At 36.1% G+C, this 17,683-nt stretch overlaps 1 protein-coding gene across 1 annotated transcript in view; it reads right to left on the reverse strand.

The window, feature by feature from the left end:
* Positions 1 to 6,510, reverse strand: part of LEPR (leptin receptor) — a 45,469-nt gene extending 38,959 nt beyond the window's left edge. Inside the window, exons 1-3 of the mRNA XM_070939483.1 lie at positions 6,471 to 6,510; positions 4,783 to 5,061; positions 4,142 to 4,265 (exon numbers count right to left, since the gene is read on the reverse strand). Of these exons, the coding sequence (XP_070795584.1) occupies positions 4,142 to 4,265; positions 4,783 to 5,061; positions 6,471 to 6,510 (443 nt within the window). The remainder of the gene's footprint in view (positions 1 to 4,141; positions 4,266 to 4,782; positions 5,062 to 6,470) is intronic.
* Positions 6,511 to 17,683: the final 11,173 nt, after the last annotated feature.

Below are 17,683 nucleotides of genomic sequence, written 5' to 3' on the forward strand. Positions count from 1 at the left end.
CCTAGTTTGGTAATGAAATGTCTGCAAGAAAACATTCAGGCTCAGAGAGCACAAAGAACCCCACTGTTCTATTATTTTTAATCTAGAGACAATCAATCTTTAGATAGGGTTGCTCAAATGGTGCAGATAATAACAATCACCTATTTTCTTCTCATTTCCTTTCTCCCCTTCTGAAAGAAAAAGGTGACTACCTTTCACAAAATGAGAGCTTCTTCTACCCCTGAATTTGGATTCAAAGTTTTAACATACCAAGCTGTATTTAATATATTAAGATCAATTCAGAAGCAAAAATTTTCTACAATGCAATCTATGCTAAATGAGACATTTTTTTCATAGTAATGGTTATGATAGAAGTACATGGAGGAAGAGCAAGATAAATGACCCAGAATATTCTTCTCAAAGTTAAAAGCATCTGAAGGATTTGGAGCTTGAACAATACATAATTTCCTCCTGTGGAAGACGCATCCCCAGTCTCTTCCAAGCTTATAAATTCTGTGGTCTGTATTTTGCATTCTACTGCCAATATTCTGAGACAGCATGTAAACACTCCATAGAAACATGTAAAGCACATCAGTATTACTCCCTAACATTTCAAAGAAAGTAAATATTTCTTCTATGTTCCAGCAATGTAGCAAGCCATAACGGAAATAACACAATCAAAGCCCATTGTCTTTCTGGTTAGCAATGGAAAACCTAGAACTCATTTCCAGGCAACTTCACAGCTAGGCTATGGTAAAGCATCTGTGTCATTCAAATGAAACCACAGTCTATATGATGTATGGCCCTAATTTATAGTATAGTTAATAATAAGTGCCAAATCTGGATTCATGGATGTTCCACATTCTCAGTATCAAATATCACTAATTTAATATTAGTAATTGAACTTTTTTTGTACTACATTGGAACAAAGGTTTGTGATGCTGCAAGTTATTGTTTCCACCCTTCAATAATTAGGGAAAAATTAGACCATGAAGGCAATTCATATCCAAAGAGTATATCTCACATAAGTCACTAGTTACATTAGAGCATAAAAAATATTGCAGGGAAGGAGCCAAAAACACTATAGAGAGATAAAACACAAGGTGTGCTAATAATGATCATGTTATTGCCAATGTTGTTGAAATTGAATCTGGAAAATGAATATGTGAAATGGTGTATGATTCAGTGGGCTAGAATTTTTGTTATAACATAATGCTTGAGTACTGGGAAAAATGTGGACAAATGATTTAAAATTTACACTAAATTATAATTTGCAAAAAAAGTTTGTTACAAAATGATGCATATAACAACTGGCAAATTGTCAAAGATGTATAAAGGTCTCAAATATATGTTGGCAATGTCATTTTAAAGGTACATTCAGGGGTGAAATGCTACCCAGTGGTGAAATCCAAAATTTTCCCTACCAGTTCTATGGGTGTGGCTTGGGCATGGCTTGGTGGTCATGTGACTGGGTGGGCATGGCCAACTTGATGTCACTCATTTCACTCACTGTTAGAGCCAGAAGCTGCACATTGTGAAGCACATTCTGCCCTTCTGAAGCCCCCAACACTTTGAGTTTCCCTCCGCCATCTGGCTTGACTGCCCAAGTGAACCTCGGAGCCTTTTCTTGCCCCGCTCTCCATCCCGGAGGGCCGCACATCGTCCCCCTGCCAATCCTCCGTACAAACTGCCCGGCCTGTTTCTGCAAAGGCAGAGCCACCCCCCCCCCGCAGGGTGATCCAAAGAGGGGAGAGGGATGCTGCAGAAAAGACCGCCTTCCACCCAGGCCCGCGTGCCTCCCAGGCCGGCTCCGCAGGGCTTGGGGCTCCGAAGCAGCCCACTGGCTTCCCACCTGTGCTGAAAGAATTTGGAAATCAAAGTTTTCATTTTTTTTCTTTCCCCTTTTACCCTATACTTTCTTGTCATTTTCCTTTCCAATTTCTATACTATCTTTATTTTCATTGTATTTTAGAATAATTCTAATGATTTTTTAAGAGAAATAGAACAAACAAATACTCAATGACAATGATATTTTATTTTGTCTTTTCAAGTATCTTACAATTACTATACCATAAACCAATTCACAATAGGAGTCATAGTGATTAAGAATGCATTGCTGCTCAATGCAAAGAGGAAGTGTAATTTGGAACTTTAAAAAATAAAGTTATAAATTCATATTTTTGAACCACACTTCTGATAAATGAAGTGTAGGGGGGGGTACTCTGTTTAAAATTTGTGCTTACTGGTTGCAAATGTTCATTGTTCCACTGGCTGCAATTTTTCTCTAAACTCCTTAAGAGAATTCAGATGCAATTCTCAATATCTTACTTCCCTCAAAAAATTAACTAAAGATATTACATTAAGATCAATTTATTTCAGAAAGCTGGAAAAAGCAATATTTCTGGGGGAAAATAAAAATGATTGTAAAATCTGGGGGAAAAGGATTGGATGGATAGACTGACTGACTGACTGACTGACTGACTGACTGACTGACTGGCTGGCTGATTGACTCTTAAAAGGAATCAATTCTCATATAAATCAACATTCACTAGGTTTATAGTAAGAATTTTGGATTCTCAAATCTGTCCATTCCTCCAAAGTTAATATATTTTGATGTCTGTGGGAATCCTTATAATTGGTTCCTGAATATTTATGCTTGTTTCCTTTATCTTACAGAGGGCATACAAGGTAAATTAAGGCCAATGACGATAGTTGGCCATGTATTCCCAAGGTTTCCTTGGAGAATCTATTTGAAGAAGCACAAGGAAGGGAAGCTCATTCTATTTAAATGAGAGAACTTTCTTCTCATTCTGAACAAGAGAGCCAATAAAACCACAAATATTGCATTCTCCAGTGTTGTGAGTTTTCAATTTTTGATATTTTAATAGCCAACTCTACATTCCAGAATAAATCTTCTGAGTTCAGTATGCCTGGACTCTTGGCCATGATTAAAACCAATCATGGCTTAGTTTGATACATAAACACTGCAAAAATACACAAATGATATATGCATATGCCTTTTCCTCCTGTGGATTTTAAAGCAGAAAGCTTTTTGATATAGTGTTTCTAATGAAAACATGCATATTCCCAATAGGAATATTGGGAACATAATATTCAGGCCAGACCACATAAAATAAGTATTTCTGTACTCATTCAGTAAAACTAAGAACTATGTCAACAAAATATTTTGCTATTCAGAAGACTGTGGAATACAAAATAACATTTTTAAAGATTTCAAAGGGGCTGCATGATAATACAACTACAATTTTAAGAGAAGAATCGGATGACAATACAAAGAACTCTACAATATTGATTGTTATTCCGATTGCTATTCCTGTTTTAAGCCTTAAAAAGATATTGCTGAAGAAGTGTGTTCATAGAAGATATCTTTCACTTGCTAAAAAATAAACATGCCACTTTACAAAATAACAGAGTAGAGAGGATGGAATGTTAACAGTTTACCTTTCATGTTTGAAATATAGGTCTGGTTCCAGAGTTCCTAAATGCCATGATACTATGATCTCATAACACAATAAAATGATTTTGTGTAATATATCATCTCCAAATAAAATGAATAATTTTATTGGGTTAGGTATGGACTATAAACTTTTCATAATTACAGTTTAATCTATTAAATAAAATGATATAATTTTATAATTTTATAAAATAGAACTGTTCCACGAACAATATACCTAAAATGCAATAACATTTAAAACCATATTTTTACAGAGAGTATAGGCTTGCTTACTGAATAATTACTGAAATCTTTAAATTTATTTTGAAGACACAAGTTCTCATTCACTCTGAAAAAAAAGAGTATTTCCTTGCCTTAAATCAACTGTTTTTAAATTGTTCTTAAAATGTAGAACATGGGTAAGAAGCTATATTTTGTTTTTAGTACTCTGTGTTCCATGTCAGCCCTTTTTTCCCTTTCAGCTTGGTACCTGGTACTTGGAAATTCCTCTCTCCACTATTGGAACTTTTTCTTGTTAAAGAAATATTTCCCCACCCCATCACCTAATATGAAGTAAATCTGATAGAAAGTCTTAAAGCAAAATATAAAACTGGAGCTACCCTTATCAGAAGTCAAAATATTACAGTGGAGTAAGATCCTGGAGGTAAAAACCTCACAAATTTTAACTTGGATTTTGATTATACTTACAATGCATGCAATAGATTAACTGTAAAGTCTTCATTCAAATATGGTGACTTAGTAGATAATTTCACAATGCAAAACAATTCTTCTGTGGTTTCATTAGTCCAAAACTGCAGATTCCAAATTGAATCTAAATACAAAGTTAAACATTTTTTAAAAAATAAAAAACATCCTTGTAACCCTGAACTCTTGACAATAATTTATCATGCCCTCATTGATGGTCCTATAAATATAAAAAAATAAATTATATCAAATCATTTTTGCAAATACAAAAATGGTGGAGTTTGTGTCATTAAGTCATATTTTATCATCCACCACTTCTCCCCCATCTCATGGATAACTCCATACAACTACTACTGGCATATTTTTTTATGCCTTCAATAATACCTATAGGCAATAGGTAAAGTCAATTGACACTGACTTTAAGTCCATTCAAGCAGCAGTCAAAATTCCGTTGCTGAAAAGAATTTTTTTAAAAAAGCTTTGTAATTTGTTTTAATTTGGTCACTGTTTTATTCATGATCTATTTTACTGCATACAGTTTGATTTATCTACTGTATATTCTTTGCTTATATTTTCATTTTGTAGCAGCTATAACTATTTAAAATAATCTCAATAATAACTAAAAACACATTTTCCAAACACACCTATCTGCTGAAGTGTTGAACCAACAATTCTTGAAGAAATAAGTGCTTTGGCTTCCATTTCTGCAGTGTACGCAAAACAATTCATATATGTATCACTCCAGTGGCAACATAAGAAATTCTCTCCAGCCACCAGTACAGTAGCATTTTCTCCAATGGTACCATGCACATCCTGCCAAGCGGGACCATCCTCTGCCATTCTAGGTGGTATACAGGGCATTTCAAAGCTCTGTGTAGGAATCTGATATACCATGCAATGAGAAATGACCATTTGAAAGAAATCTAAAGAGAAAAAAAAAAGAATAGTTTGACTATTTTAAATAAGGAATACCTAAATTTCTATTGTTAGTAAAGGAAAGCTTAGATATACTCATAAGTTTATATATATTTAATTGATATATATTATGTTACATTAATCAATAGAATTTAATTGCAGCAATTTTTAATATCAACAATGTTTTGAAAGACAAATATATATACAAATAGTGAAATAATTGTCGCACAGTTTCTTATCTGTTGCAATTCTTAAACTACCTTTGGTGGCTTAAATAAACTGAAATCTGTGGAAATCTATAGTAGGATGAGCTGGTATAATCCTAATAACTATTCAGAATGGCTTAATGTGTCATTCTAACATTCTTTTAGTATTGTACAAGGTGCAGATCCTGCCTGCCGTAAACAGAGCTTACGGAAAATCTCTGGGTTAAGAGTGAGATCCATCCCTGTCTGTCCTTAACTCAAAATTATGTATATGAATTGATTGCCTATTACTAAAAATGGTGGATGGTGTTTTTCGTTTCATGAATCACTGAAAATAGGCTGTATATTAAAAATTTGCAGCTTCAGCAGTTCATGAAAATATTGTGCTTCAATATGAGGAGGGAGTTTTCCATTTGTAAGTACGAGTTATCCATAAATCGGACATTCTTAATTTGGGGACTGCATGCTTCTAGTCCACTGTAAATTTTTTATATATTTATTTATTTGGTACCTTCAACTCACTGTTGACTCCTGGTGACTACCTGGGCTAATCCCTGCCATTTTCTTGGCAAAGGTTTTTTTTTTTTCTTTTTTTTTTTTTTTTTTTGAAGTGATTTGCCATTACTTCCTTTGTAGGCCTGAGACAGAGGAACTGGCCCAAGGTCACTCAGTTGGTTTTGTGCTAAGGTGGAACTAGAACTGATAGCATCCTGGTTTCTAGCCTGGTGTCTTAAGCATTACATTAAACTGACTTTCAGTTTAAAATTACTCCTACTCCTAAAACTGTTCTGGAGAATTGAGGAACTTGGGGTAGGAAAAATTAGCAAAATTATGTCTTTACCATTATATTATATTCAGGAAAAAGTCTAGTTGGTAAAGAAGAAGCTGGATCTAACCCACAGTATACATTTATACAGAAAATTATCTATAACAAGAAATCATATATGATATTATACTGTAATTAGGGGTGGAATTACATTACAGATGTGTCAAACACATCTTCTAATGACACAGTTTCTGCAGTGGAATAGGAATAAATACTCTGGCAATAAGTATGATTGATTTGTTTTAACTGTTAGTAGAATTATAAACTCATAAAATATATTTGAATTTAATCACTAGTTTTAACATTTGCACAGATTCTGGCATCTGCAATTTAAAAAGGAATCCATCCTACAAATGAGAAGCAAAGATAAGATGTTTCAACTTACTTAACTGTAGAAATCCAGTCAAAATGTTGTTCCAGTTCATCTTGTTCTGGTCAATAAATCTTGGAGGAAAATAGGGAGAAAAATCATTTACATTTATACAATCTGAAGGATGTTTCACGAGATAATTTTTTGTTTACAAAAAAATTTCAACTTTTCCAAGGAATTGCAGACTTGGGGAGTGAGTGGATTTTTATTAGACAAAGGTAATAATGGGGGTCTTAGAGGGACTTGGCATTTCAGGTATCCAGTGGATGGCTTGCTCTTTGACCTTCGCCACTTGAATGTGCAAATGAAGTGCCTCCATACAGCAATTCAAGAAACCTTCCTGATGATGACTGTGTGCTTGTAGTGTACAAATATAGTGATCTATGGTTGATGCTGAACAAGTTCTCAGAAGCTGCTATGCTTTTCAGCCTGACTATCAGATTGAACAAAACTGAAGTACTTTACCAACCAGTGCCAAATACCAAGCCTGCTGACAAATATAAACAACTTCAAATACTTGGGAAGTATCATCATGAGTGATGGGTCTTTGGACAACAAAATTGATTCCAGTATCAGTAAAGCCAACCAAGGACGGGGATGGCTACATATAGAGTGAGCACTCAACACAACATTCATATTACCACAAAGGTAAAATATACAGAGCTGTGAATATCCCTTCCTTTCTAAATGGATGTGAATTCTCAACTCTACATCAAACAACAAAGAAATTTTCACAGGTATGCTCTCTGCTCCATCTTTGGAATTTGTTGGCAAGACTGTGTCTCCAACCTGGAGGTTCTGGATTGTGTGCAGTCCACCAGCATGTAATTCCTCATTATCAAAGCCCTGATAAGAAGACTGGGAAATGTCATCAGAATGGATGTCTGCCATAAGCCTTGCCAATTGTTCCACAGTATACGGGAATCTGTGAAGACACTTTGAGGTCGATCATGCAAGCTCTAAAAAGACACTGAGAAAGAAACCCTGTGCCACTGTGACATCCAGCCAAGAAATTAGAAGCTGTGCTGCTGACAGAACCTGCTGATAAACTTTGTGCTATGGGTGCCATCAAAAACTGACAGAAAACCATGAGCAGTGTCACAAAATAATATCCACACTTAGTACAGAGCAATTGCCCCCATTGTGCTAGACTCTGTGCTTCCAGACAGGGACTCTGTCTCCCTGTCAACAAATGAACAGCACAACAGAATGTTTTCTTTGAACCCAAGGGATATAATAACATCATATTTATCATCACATCATATCATGCCATAATATAGAATGGGCATTTCTGAAAAAGGTACCCTTTTGATAGATTTAGCATAAAGATAAAAGTACAGATATATAACATGTCAAATAGAGTGAAGGAAAATTCCAAAAGATGTGCAGTGAGGAGATTTGAAAAGGAAAAAAATTATCTGGGCCGATATATAGCATCTGTTGGCACCATCTTAAACCAAATGCAGGAAAATATATGGTTTCCTTAAGATGTTGCCAACAAGTACAATGGGGATGTCCACATATGCTCCCAATGATTTTTTTTTTCTTTTGGATTGCTGAGTAGCCAATCAAACAAGTTTTCCAATGATACATTTTACAGTACAATCTCAAAACATTAAAAATGTGTATTCATACAACACATAATTAATGGAAGGTATTGCTCAAATTTATGTTCACAACCCTTTTGTTACTTCACTTTAAAAAGAATTTTTTAAAGTGTAGAGAATAGCACAATCAGTGACTACTAATATAATAACAAATACACATGTGCAGTGAAAACCAGTGGCAACACCAGCATGCACAGGGACTGAAGGTCAAAAAAGTCATTTGCATCAGTGTGATGGAAGCACTGTTCTTTTCTATGAGCATGTGATATGATCCACAAAGAAAAGGAATGGTGCTTTGATTGTACTTCCATATCCATCAACTTGCCTTTCTTAACTTCCTCTCCCAAGAGATGAAAATGAGCATTTGGGGAGATTACTCAATTTCTTTTTAATTTCCCTAAACTTTTATGGTTCCCACAGATTCCCAACATTTATAAAATTACTGGTGGAGGTATCAGCACCTACCTCTTTATATTAGGCCAGATTGCCTTATAGAAGTATTTGCCCTACAAAAGTATCATGGAATAGTTGAGAGTAAAAAATCTCCTAAAATATGGAAAAATAATTTTCAAAAATCACATCTACTGAAAATCAAAATTTAAAAAGTTGCAGATGGACGTAGTCATACTGCAGTGTGCTCTAAAACAGACTTTCCATATTATTTCTAAAGTGCTGCACAGTCCTATTCTTTATTTCTTTAAAAGCTTAAATAATTTATAGAATCATTTATGCGTGAAAGAACAACCAAAGCCTAACTATAATAATTCATATTTGTGCTATGAAGCACTAGATGAATAGCATACAATAACACTTGGCTGAAAAATGGAGTATGAAAAATTCAGAATATCTTAATGTATGGATATTACATAAGGCAGAGACAAGAAAATGGTCAAATCTCAATGCTACAAAATCTAAAGCTAATGAATTGTAAAGTTTTGAACCATCCACTTGCTTCTAGTCAGTCCTAAAATAAAAAGTAAAGGACAGGATAAAAGTACATATGTGTGTGCCTGCGTGTACACACAGAAAAAGCTTTTAATATTCCTAATTCAACTTTCTATTCCAAAGAGATTGCAGCTAAGGAGCCTTCAAAGTTTTGTTTGTTTGTTTGTTTGTTTGTTTGTTTATTTGTTTATTTGTTTATTTATTTATTTATTTATTTATTTATTTATTTATTTATTTATTTATTTTATTATATTTCTATACCGCCCTTCTCCCAAAGGACTCAGGACGGTGAACAGCCATAATAAAACAATATACAAGACAAATTTAAAAACCATATTAAAATAATTCAATTTTGGCCGAATTTAAAATTCCCATTCTAAAACCCTTATAAAACCATATTAAAAACCCATATTTAAAACCCGATTAAAATTATTGTCCCATCAGACCGGCTTGTTGGAATAACAGGGTCTTCAGCGCACGACGGAAGGCACAGAGGTTGGGGATCCTTCGTATGTCCGGGGGCAATTCGTTCCATAGGGCAGAAGCCCCCACAGAGAAAGCTCTCCCCCTGGGAGTCGCCAGTCGACATTGTCTGGCTGACGGCACCCTGAGGAGGCCCTCCCTGTGGAAGCGTATCGGTCGGTGGGAGGCTGTCAGTAGCAGCAGGCAGTCCTGTAAGTATCCACGGCCGGATTTAGATGAAAAGAGGCCCTAGGCTATTCCACTTATGAGGCCCTTTCACCTATAGTGAAAGTGTAATTTTAATTTTGCTAACAATTTGAATGTAGGCCCCTCTTGATCTTGAGGCCCTAGGCTGAAGCCTAGTTAGCCTATAGGAAAATCCGGCCCTGTATGTATCCATGTCCCTAAGCCATGGAGCACTTTAAAGGTGGTAACCAACACCTTGAAACGCACCTGGAAGACCACCGGGAGCCAGTGCAGCTCACACAAGAGAGGTGTTACATGGGAGTGATGGGTCGCCCCCATAATCACTCGCACGGCCGCATTCTGGACCAGTTGGAGCCTCCGGGTGCTTTTCAAGGGGAGCCCCATGTAGAGAACATTGCAATAGTCCAGACGGGAAGTGACGAGGGCATGGGTGACTGTGCGCAAGGCGTCCCGATCCAGAAAGGGACGCAACTGGGAAATCAAGTGAACCTGATAAAAGGCCCCCCTGGCTACGGCCGTCATATGATCATCCAACAACAACCGTGAGTCCAGGAGGACGCCCAAGTTGCGAGCCGTCTCTGAGGGGGGTAAGATCTCATCCCCAATAGCCAGTGATGGTTCTAGCTAGCTATATTGGGACATCAGAAACCACAGCCACTCAGTCTTGGAGGGGTTGAGTCTGAGCCTGTTCCTCCTCCTCCAGACCGCACGGCCTCCAGGCAACGGGACATCACGTCAAGGGCATCATTGGGGTGGCCTGGGGTTTAAATCTACAACTGTGTGACATCGGCATAAGTTGACACTTCATCCCAAAACCACGGATGATCTCACCCAGCGGCTTCAATTATGAAGAATTGTGAAAAGCTATCTGCCTTCCATTAAAAATAAAGGAAGTTCTTCTCTGGAGGGATTTATGGGGGCTGATACCACAAATTGTTTGGATTTTAAATTGTAGTTATGATCTTATGTATAGTTATTATTTATGCTTATTTGTGGGAACCACTGACCACCTCAGTGATTGTGGCAGAATATAAATTTGTTTGATAAATAAATAAAACAATAAAGTTAAGTTGGAAATATTTCTGAAAATAGGGAGTTTGAACTTCACTGCCACATCTGAAGTAACAGAAATGGAATAGAAGCCTAAATTACGAAAAGAAAAAATAAAAAGGACGAAATGATTAAATCACATCTGCCTACTGTGAAATAAAGTGACAGCAAATTTATTTTATTCAAATAGGCAACATATCCTTTTAGCTTTGTTGAAGAAACTTAAGGCCTATATGACATCATCTGATCCAAAGGGCATTTAATCAGCATTGCTTGAGTTTCAGAATATTCACAAAATGTTTCTCGTTTCATTTCAACTACCTTGGAGATGTCAGATAATTTAAAGTTCAAGTTATTTAAAGAACACATCTCCTCCTACTTAACTTTGGTTTATATTCATTGTCAACTTTAGATTACATGTTCCTTGAGCTAGTGGCATCATTTTCATGCTCATACCAAAATGCATTACACCTATGTAAAAATAATGCATATATTAGAATACTAGAATTCTTAAAATCAACAAAATCAATAAGCATTTTCTGAAACTTCAAATAATGTACTTGCTGACATTTTAGCTTTCAGGAAGCTATGATTTCCCTTAGTCTTTCAGCCAAACTTCTGTCATGTTAAGGACAAATACAAGAATTATGTCAACACATTGGTGTTTGTTAGTGATGTTTCCACAGATTCTGGGTCAGTGCTTATTAAAAAGTTACATGTGATCATGTGCTAAATAATATAATCTTAATTAAATAAGTGATTAAAATTGGAATTCTTAAGCTCTTAACAATAAGAATATCAAGACAACACAAAAAAGAGATCTCCATCAAAAAGTTTCCATTTTTAACACCATCTCAATTTGCAAGTGAAATAAAAATATTTGTCCATCATGGTCATAAATTGCAATGGTTGTAAAGTGGATCATCAAATGGACTCCCAGATGTTATTCCACTAGTCGTCTCCGGCTCTAGGTGGAGCAATGCTTATCTCCATTTCAATGCCATTGAGACAGTGCTGTCCAAAGATATTTCTACGTCATATGGCCAGCATGTCATGGAGTGCTGTTACCTTCCCACCGAATGTTACCTATTTATCTACTATCATTTGCATTCTTTCGAACTGCTAGGTTGACAGGAGCTGAGGTGAGGATGGGGGCTCATCCCATCACGTGGAACTCAGGTCTCAAACCTGGGCTGCTGGTTTTTAACCACTGAGCCACCACATTGCCTTGGTCATCATACGATTAATTCAATTTTATAAGCTTTTTCTGTGGTGGTCATTAAGCAAATCACTATGGTCATTATGTCAATCCATGGTAGTTAAGCAAACCCATTCTTCACTATGGAGTGTATAAGTCTAAGTGCTATTGCTAAAAACATCATAAATCATGCTCATTTGATTGCAGGATGCTGCAAATGGCCATAAATCAGCACTATTTACCATATGCCCCAAATGCAGTCACATGGCTGCCACAGGCCTCTAGCCATCAGAACTTTGGAAGCATGTCATAAGTATCTTTTGGGAGGGTCCATGGTAAATCCAGGATTACCTGTATCTGGAATTGGCATAAATATAATAGGAAATGCAGAGAATCTGAATCTGAATTGACAAAATGTTCTGTTTCTTTCTTTGTTTAAGATTATACTTCTTAGAGCAAGTTTTCCACTGTAATTTCAGAAAATTGATGTTGTTATAAATATGTTTTTAGACTCCTTGATAAAAGAATGCATGTGTCTGTGTACGTGTATATATATTCATTTGTAAGTTTTTTTTAATAGAAGTAACTTTTTCTCTCTTCAGAGAAATCTGATTTTATGAAAGGTATTTTATTTGTTTTCCCCAACAGAGCCATAAGGGTTTTAAATTTACAATTCAGTTATTGAGACTTGAAACAAAAGGATATGAACATTTTAAACCTTTAAAAAATTAAATTCAGAACAAAGCTATAAAATATCAACAAATAAATATTAGAAAATGAAAAAGACTTTGATGATTTGAATGAATTTTAACAGGTTGCAGTGATTTAATGTATCATGAATTATCATTGTCTTGAATCTCTAATATAATATTTTAGAAAAGCTAAAACAAAATTTACTTCAAATTAATTCACATTTTAATTTGCAAAAATGAATATACTTTGGAGGATATTAGTACATTAAAACAAATAACCTACTAATTCCTAGATGTCTTTTCATATTACAAACAAAACAATTTACAAGATAAAAAAATTTACCAGTTGAGTAAAATTTAATCCTGTACTTTATATCAATAACAATTGGGAAGATTAATACTATGGTTTTACATTTTTAAGTTTATCTCCCATTATCAAGACAAAAAATAGCTAAACTATAACCACATTTGTTAACAATTTGATTCTAGCAGTGGTTAATTCTTCTTTGAGTGAGAGGAATATTCCTTTGCCTAAGTTAAAAAGGCCTTAGTTTACCTCCTCTTCAGGAAGCAACCTCCCAACAAACTGGACAATTTTTGTCCTGTATTTAATTTCTCTTTTGGGTGGTTGAGAAGGTGTTTGTGTGACAGCTTCAGGGGACCTTGGATGAAGTAGATTATTTGGATCCTTTCCTGTCAGGATTCAAACCAGGATAGGGGATGAAAACAGCATTAGTCATACTTTTGGGATGATTTCTGGAGAGGGTGGAAAGGGATTTATGTGCCACCCATCCTTGCCCTACTGTACCTCTCAGCAACTTGGTATCCTTCTGGATCAGCTCAGAGGATGGGGATGGTTGGCACAGTATTGTATCTGATCGTGGTGAAGTAAGCCTAGAGGCTGTGGGGGTCTGGATAGGAAACAGTGGTCTTCAGCTGAATCATGGCAAGACTGAATGGCTTTAAGTTTTGGAATCTACTGGTACTTGTTCTAAGATTATCTTTGGTGCTGGATAGACTGGTACAGCCTCAGATACTGTAGACCCGATGTGCAATATTGGGGTCTTCCTAAACTGGAGAAGCAGGTGGAAGTCATGGCTAGGAGGGCCTTGCGACTTCATTTTAAGTGCTAATTGCACCTGTTCCTACATCAGAAGGCTCTAGTTATGGTCACTCATATACTAGTTGCCTCCAAATTGGAATATTGTAATGTGATAAACAGCGTTGTTCTTGAAGAGTATCCAGAAGCTTCAACTGGTATGAAATGCAGTGGTATGGGCACTTAAGGTGGCACCAGCAGTGAAATCCAGCCGGATCTATCTGGCTTGCGCGAACCGGTAGCCAGCAATGGGAGGCTCCCCCCACACGCCAGAATGTCATTATGTCCCATTTTTTATCCTCTGTGCATGCTCAAAAGGCTCTGTGCACGAGTGTGTGCGCGCTCACATATCCAAACCGGTAGCAAAGGTAAGTGCATTTCACCGCTGGTCATCTTGCATTTCTGCTCTGTGAGCTGTGCTGGTTGCCAATTTGCTTCCAGGTGCAATTCAAGCTTCTGATTTTGATCTTTAATGTTCTTCATGGCCTGGGGCCATTATCTGAGGAGCTATCCCAGTAGATCTGGCGGAGAGAGCATGCTGCAAGTACCATCTGTAAGACACCTATATTTGATGGGTCCTGAAAGGAATGCCTGCTCTGCTGTAGCATTTGCCTTATGGAACATTCCCTGCCTCCCAAAGTCAGGTTAGTTCCATTGATCTTTCCCTCAAGACCTGGTTATGTCATCAAGATTTGGATCTCAAGGAACTGGTGACATTTTAAAGTGGCTCCCCTATTGTGATTGATGTGGCTGATATATTTACTCTCTCCGTTTATGGCTTTTATATTTTTAATAGTATTTTTATTTTTAATAATGAGCGTTCATATTTTATGATGATTGTTTTTATAATGATTATTTTTATGTTATTGTTTCATTTGGTTGTTGGACACTACTCAGAATCACTTTTGGTGAGATGGACAGCTATATAAATTTGATAAATTAATTAAAAGTTATACACCTTTGTATTGAGTGAAAACATATGCATACTTTCATACAATTGTATGTACCAATTATTTCAGCTAAGTTTGAACGAAATAATTGTATTCAGAACTATTTTTAAAAGCACAAAAACCAGAACAGCACTTTCTCAGAGGACACTACCCACCATCAAATGTAACCTTTACAGGAGCAAGAATATACAGTATTTAGCAGTCACTTTCCAGAACAACTACAGTATTATGTTTTCATTAAATATATTAACAGGTGTTAGCTAATATGGATTGGCAACATAGTAATGTGAGTATCTAAACTATCATGAAAAACAAATTGTATGTCACAGCTGTTTTTCAATATTAAATAGACAATTCTGAAACATAAAATCCTACTCCTAATACATATGGGAGTGGGTTGTTTTATTTCTTCAGAAACTGGGAGTCACTCCAGATTTCCAAGAATTAGACTGTTCCATATTATTAGCCCTCTCTCTCCCTCTCTCTCTCCCTCCCTCTCTCTCTCTCTCTCAACATAACAAAAAGTATTCAGAATGAGTGAAAAGTCCTTTAAATACTTTAAAACTAAAAATAATAACAGCGAACTTGTCATAATAGAAAAGTTTACTATATCTGATGCATCTTGCCAATAAATAGTTTTATCTTTGTCTTACTCAATCCTGGGAACATGAAACAATGTCAGATCATAGGCCTCCAGAGAGGGGCAAGGGAAATAACAAAACAAGTGTCACAACATCACAATGCAAATTCTGCTCCTTAATATTTGATTCCAACCTATATAAAAGGGCAGTGATCTCATCATGCCATCACAATGCATGTTTCATCATTTTAGTGCCATCATGGCCAGCTGCAGACATTTATAGACCAGAGTACTAAACACTAAACACTAAAAGCAAATTTACAACATGAGCAAAATTCATCATTCAGGCTGAATAGCTTCTAATTTTCACCTACGCATACAGACCAGAGGTGGTATTCAGCAGGTTCTGACCAGTTCTGGAGAACCGGTAGTGGAACTTTTGAGTAGTTCGGAGAACCGGTAAATACCACCTCTGACTGGCCCTGCCCCCATCTATTCTCTGCCTCCCGAGTTCCAGCTGATCGGGAGGAAATGGGAATTTTGCAGTAATCTTCCCCTGGAGTGGGGTGAGAATGGAGATTTTACAGTATCCTTCCCCTGCCACACCCACCAAGCCACACCTACATAACCAGTAGTAAAAAAAAATTAAATCCCACCACTGATACAGACACCCTTTTTTATTTATTATATTTAGAAGGCCATTCAATTCCATAAATATTTTGAATGATGTACAACTTTAATAATTGTAAACTTACTTAGTACCAAGGATAAAATGCTACCGGCGAACCGGTAGTGATAAAAACTACCGGTTCGGGTGAACCGGTAGTAAAAAAATGCTTTAAAAAGGTAAAGAAAATGTTCCGACGATCGCAAGGCACAGCTGATTGTCAATTGTCAATCAGCTGTGCTGCGCAATCGTCAGAACCTTTTTTTTAGTTTTTTAAAGTATTTTTTTACTACCGGTTCCGGCGAATAGGTAGTAAAAAATGCTTTGAAAAAGGTTCCGATGATCACAGCTGTGCCGCATGATCATTGGAACCATTTTTTTACTTTTTCAAAGCTTTTTTTAATTACTGGTTCCGGCGAATAGGTAGTAAAAAATGCCTTTAAAACGGTTCCGATGATCACAGCTGTGCCACATGATCATTAGAACCATTTTTTAACTTTTTTAAAGCATTTTTTTACTACCGGTTCTGGTGAATAGGTAGTAAAAAAATGCTTTTAAAAAGTAAAAAAAAAAGGTTCCGACGATCACATGGCACAGCTGTGATCGTCAGAACCTTTTTTTTTTTTTACTTTATAAAAATATTTTTACTACCTATTCACCTGAACTGGTAGTAAAAAATGCTTTAGAAAAGTAAAAAAAAAATAAAAAAAAAATGGTCACACTCACCAAGCCCCGCCCAAGCCCCGCCCACAGAACCAGTAGCAACAAATTTTACATTTCACCACTGCTTAGCACATAATAATATATTTTTATTAATTATATAATAAAAAACAAAACCCCATTCAAACTAATAGGAAGATTTCTATAAGGCCTTATTGCCACTCTAGCCCAAGCACCTGAGGGAATGGCCAGATTTTTAAGCACTAATGTTGGTGGGTGGGAGCCATCTGGGTCTCTTTTTTTTTATTATTTATATGCCGCCTTTCTCCGGAGACTCAGGGCGGCTTACAATGCGTTAAGCAATAGCCTTCATACTTTTGTATATTTTATACAAAGTCAGCTTATTGCCCCCACAAACCAGGTCCTCATTTTACCTACCTTAGAAAGGATGGAAGGCTGAGTCAACCTTGAGCCTGGTGAACTTGCAGTAATTGCAGGCAGCAGGAAGCTAAATACTACCTTTAACAGTAGCATTAGTCTGCTGCGCCACTCAGGCTCCATCACTTCTTGTGGAAGGGAAGTGATTTTTTTGGATCATGATCCTTGAAAGACTTTATACTTGGCACCATTATCTTGAATTTCATTCTTGCTCTATGTTCTGCCTCCCTTAATACTGACTGGAACTGGCCACATATTTTTCCCTCTTTCATTTAAGAATACATTCTTTGCACACTTCCATATTAAATGGAAAGTTTTAACAGTTGTTATTCAATTAAGAATATTTGTAATTACAAACTTTCTCCCTCCCTTCCTCTATTTCATATACTCCAGTTATTTCTGCTTTATAATGAAAACCACATATATCAAAACTCTTATTTGTTTGTCTCTAGAAAATTCAAATGTCAAATTCCAATTTGATTTGATTTGCATTTCTAGTTTTGACAGCTTGTTCAATGTAATGTTTTGTTGTTTGGATATAATTGCAAATTATGTTCTCTATAAAAATAGAAGCAAAAGAGGAAAAAATATAGCTGATAAACAGTGAAAACATTCAAGGATAAGGTTCAAATCATGGATAACCAACTATGATTCAAAAGTGAGTTAGCTGCAT

Source organism: Pituophis catenifer, unplaced genomic scaffold, assembly GCF_029215685.1.
Source record: "Pituophis catenifer annectens isolate HBS135680 unplaced genomic scaffold, rPitCat1.0.hap2 SCAF_3, whole genome shotgun sequence".
Lineage (NCBI taxonomy): Eukaryota > Metazoa > Chordata > Lepidosauria > Squamata > Colubridae > Pituophis > Pituophis catenifer.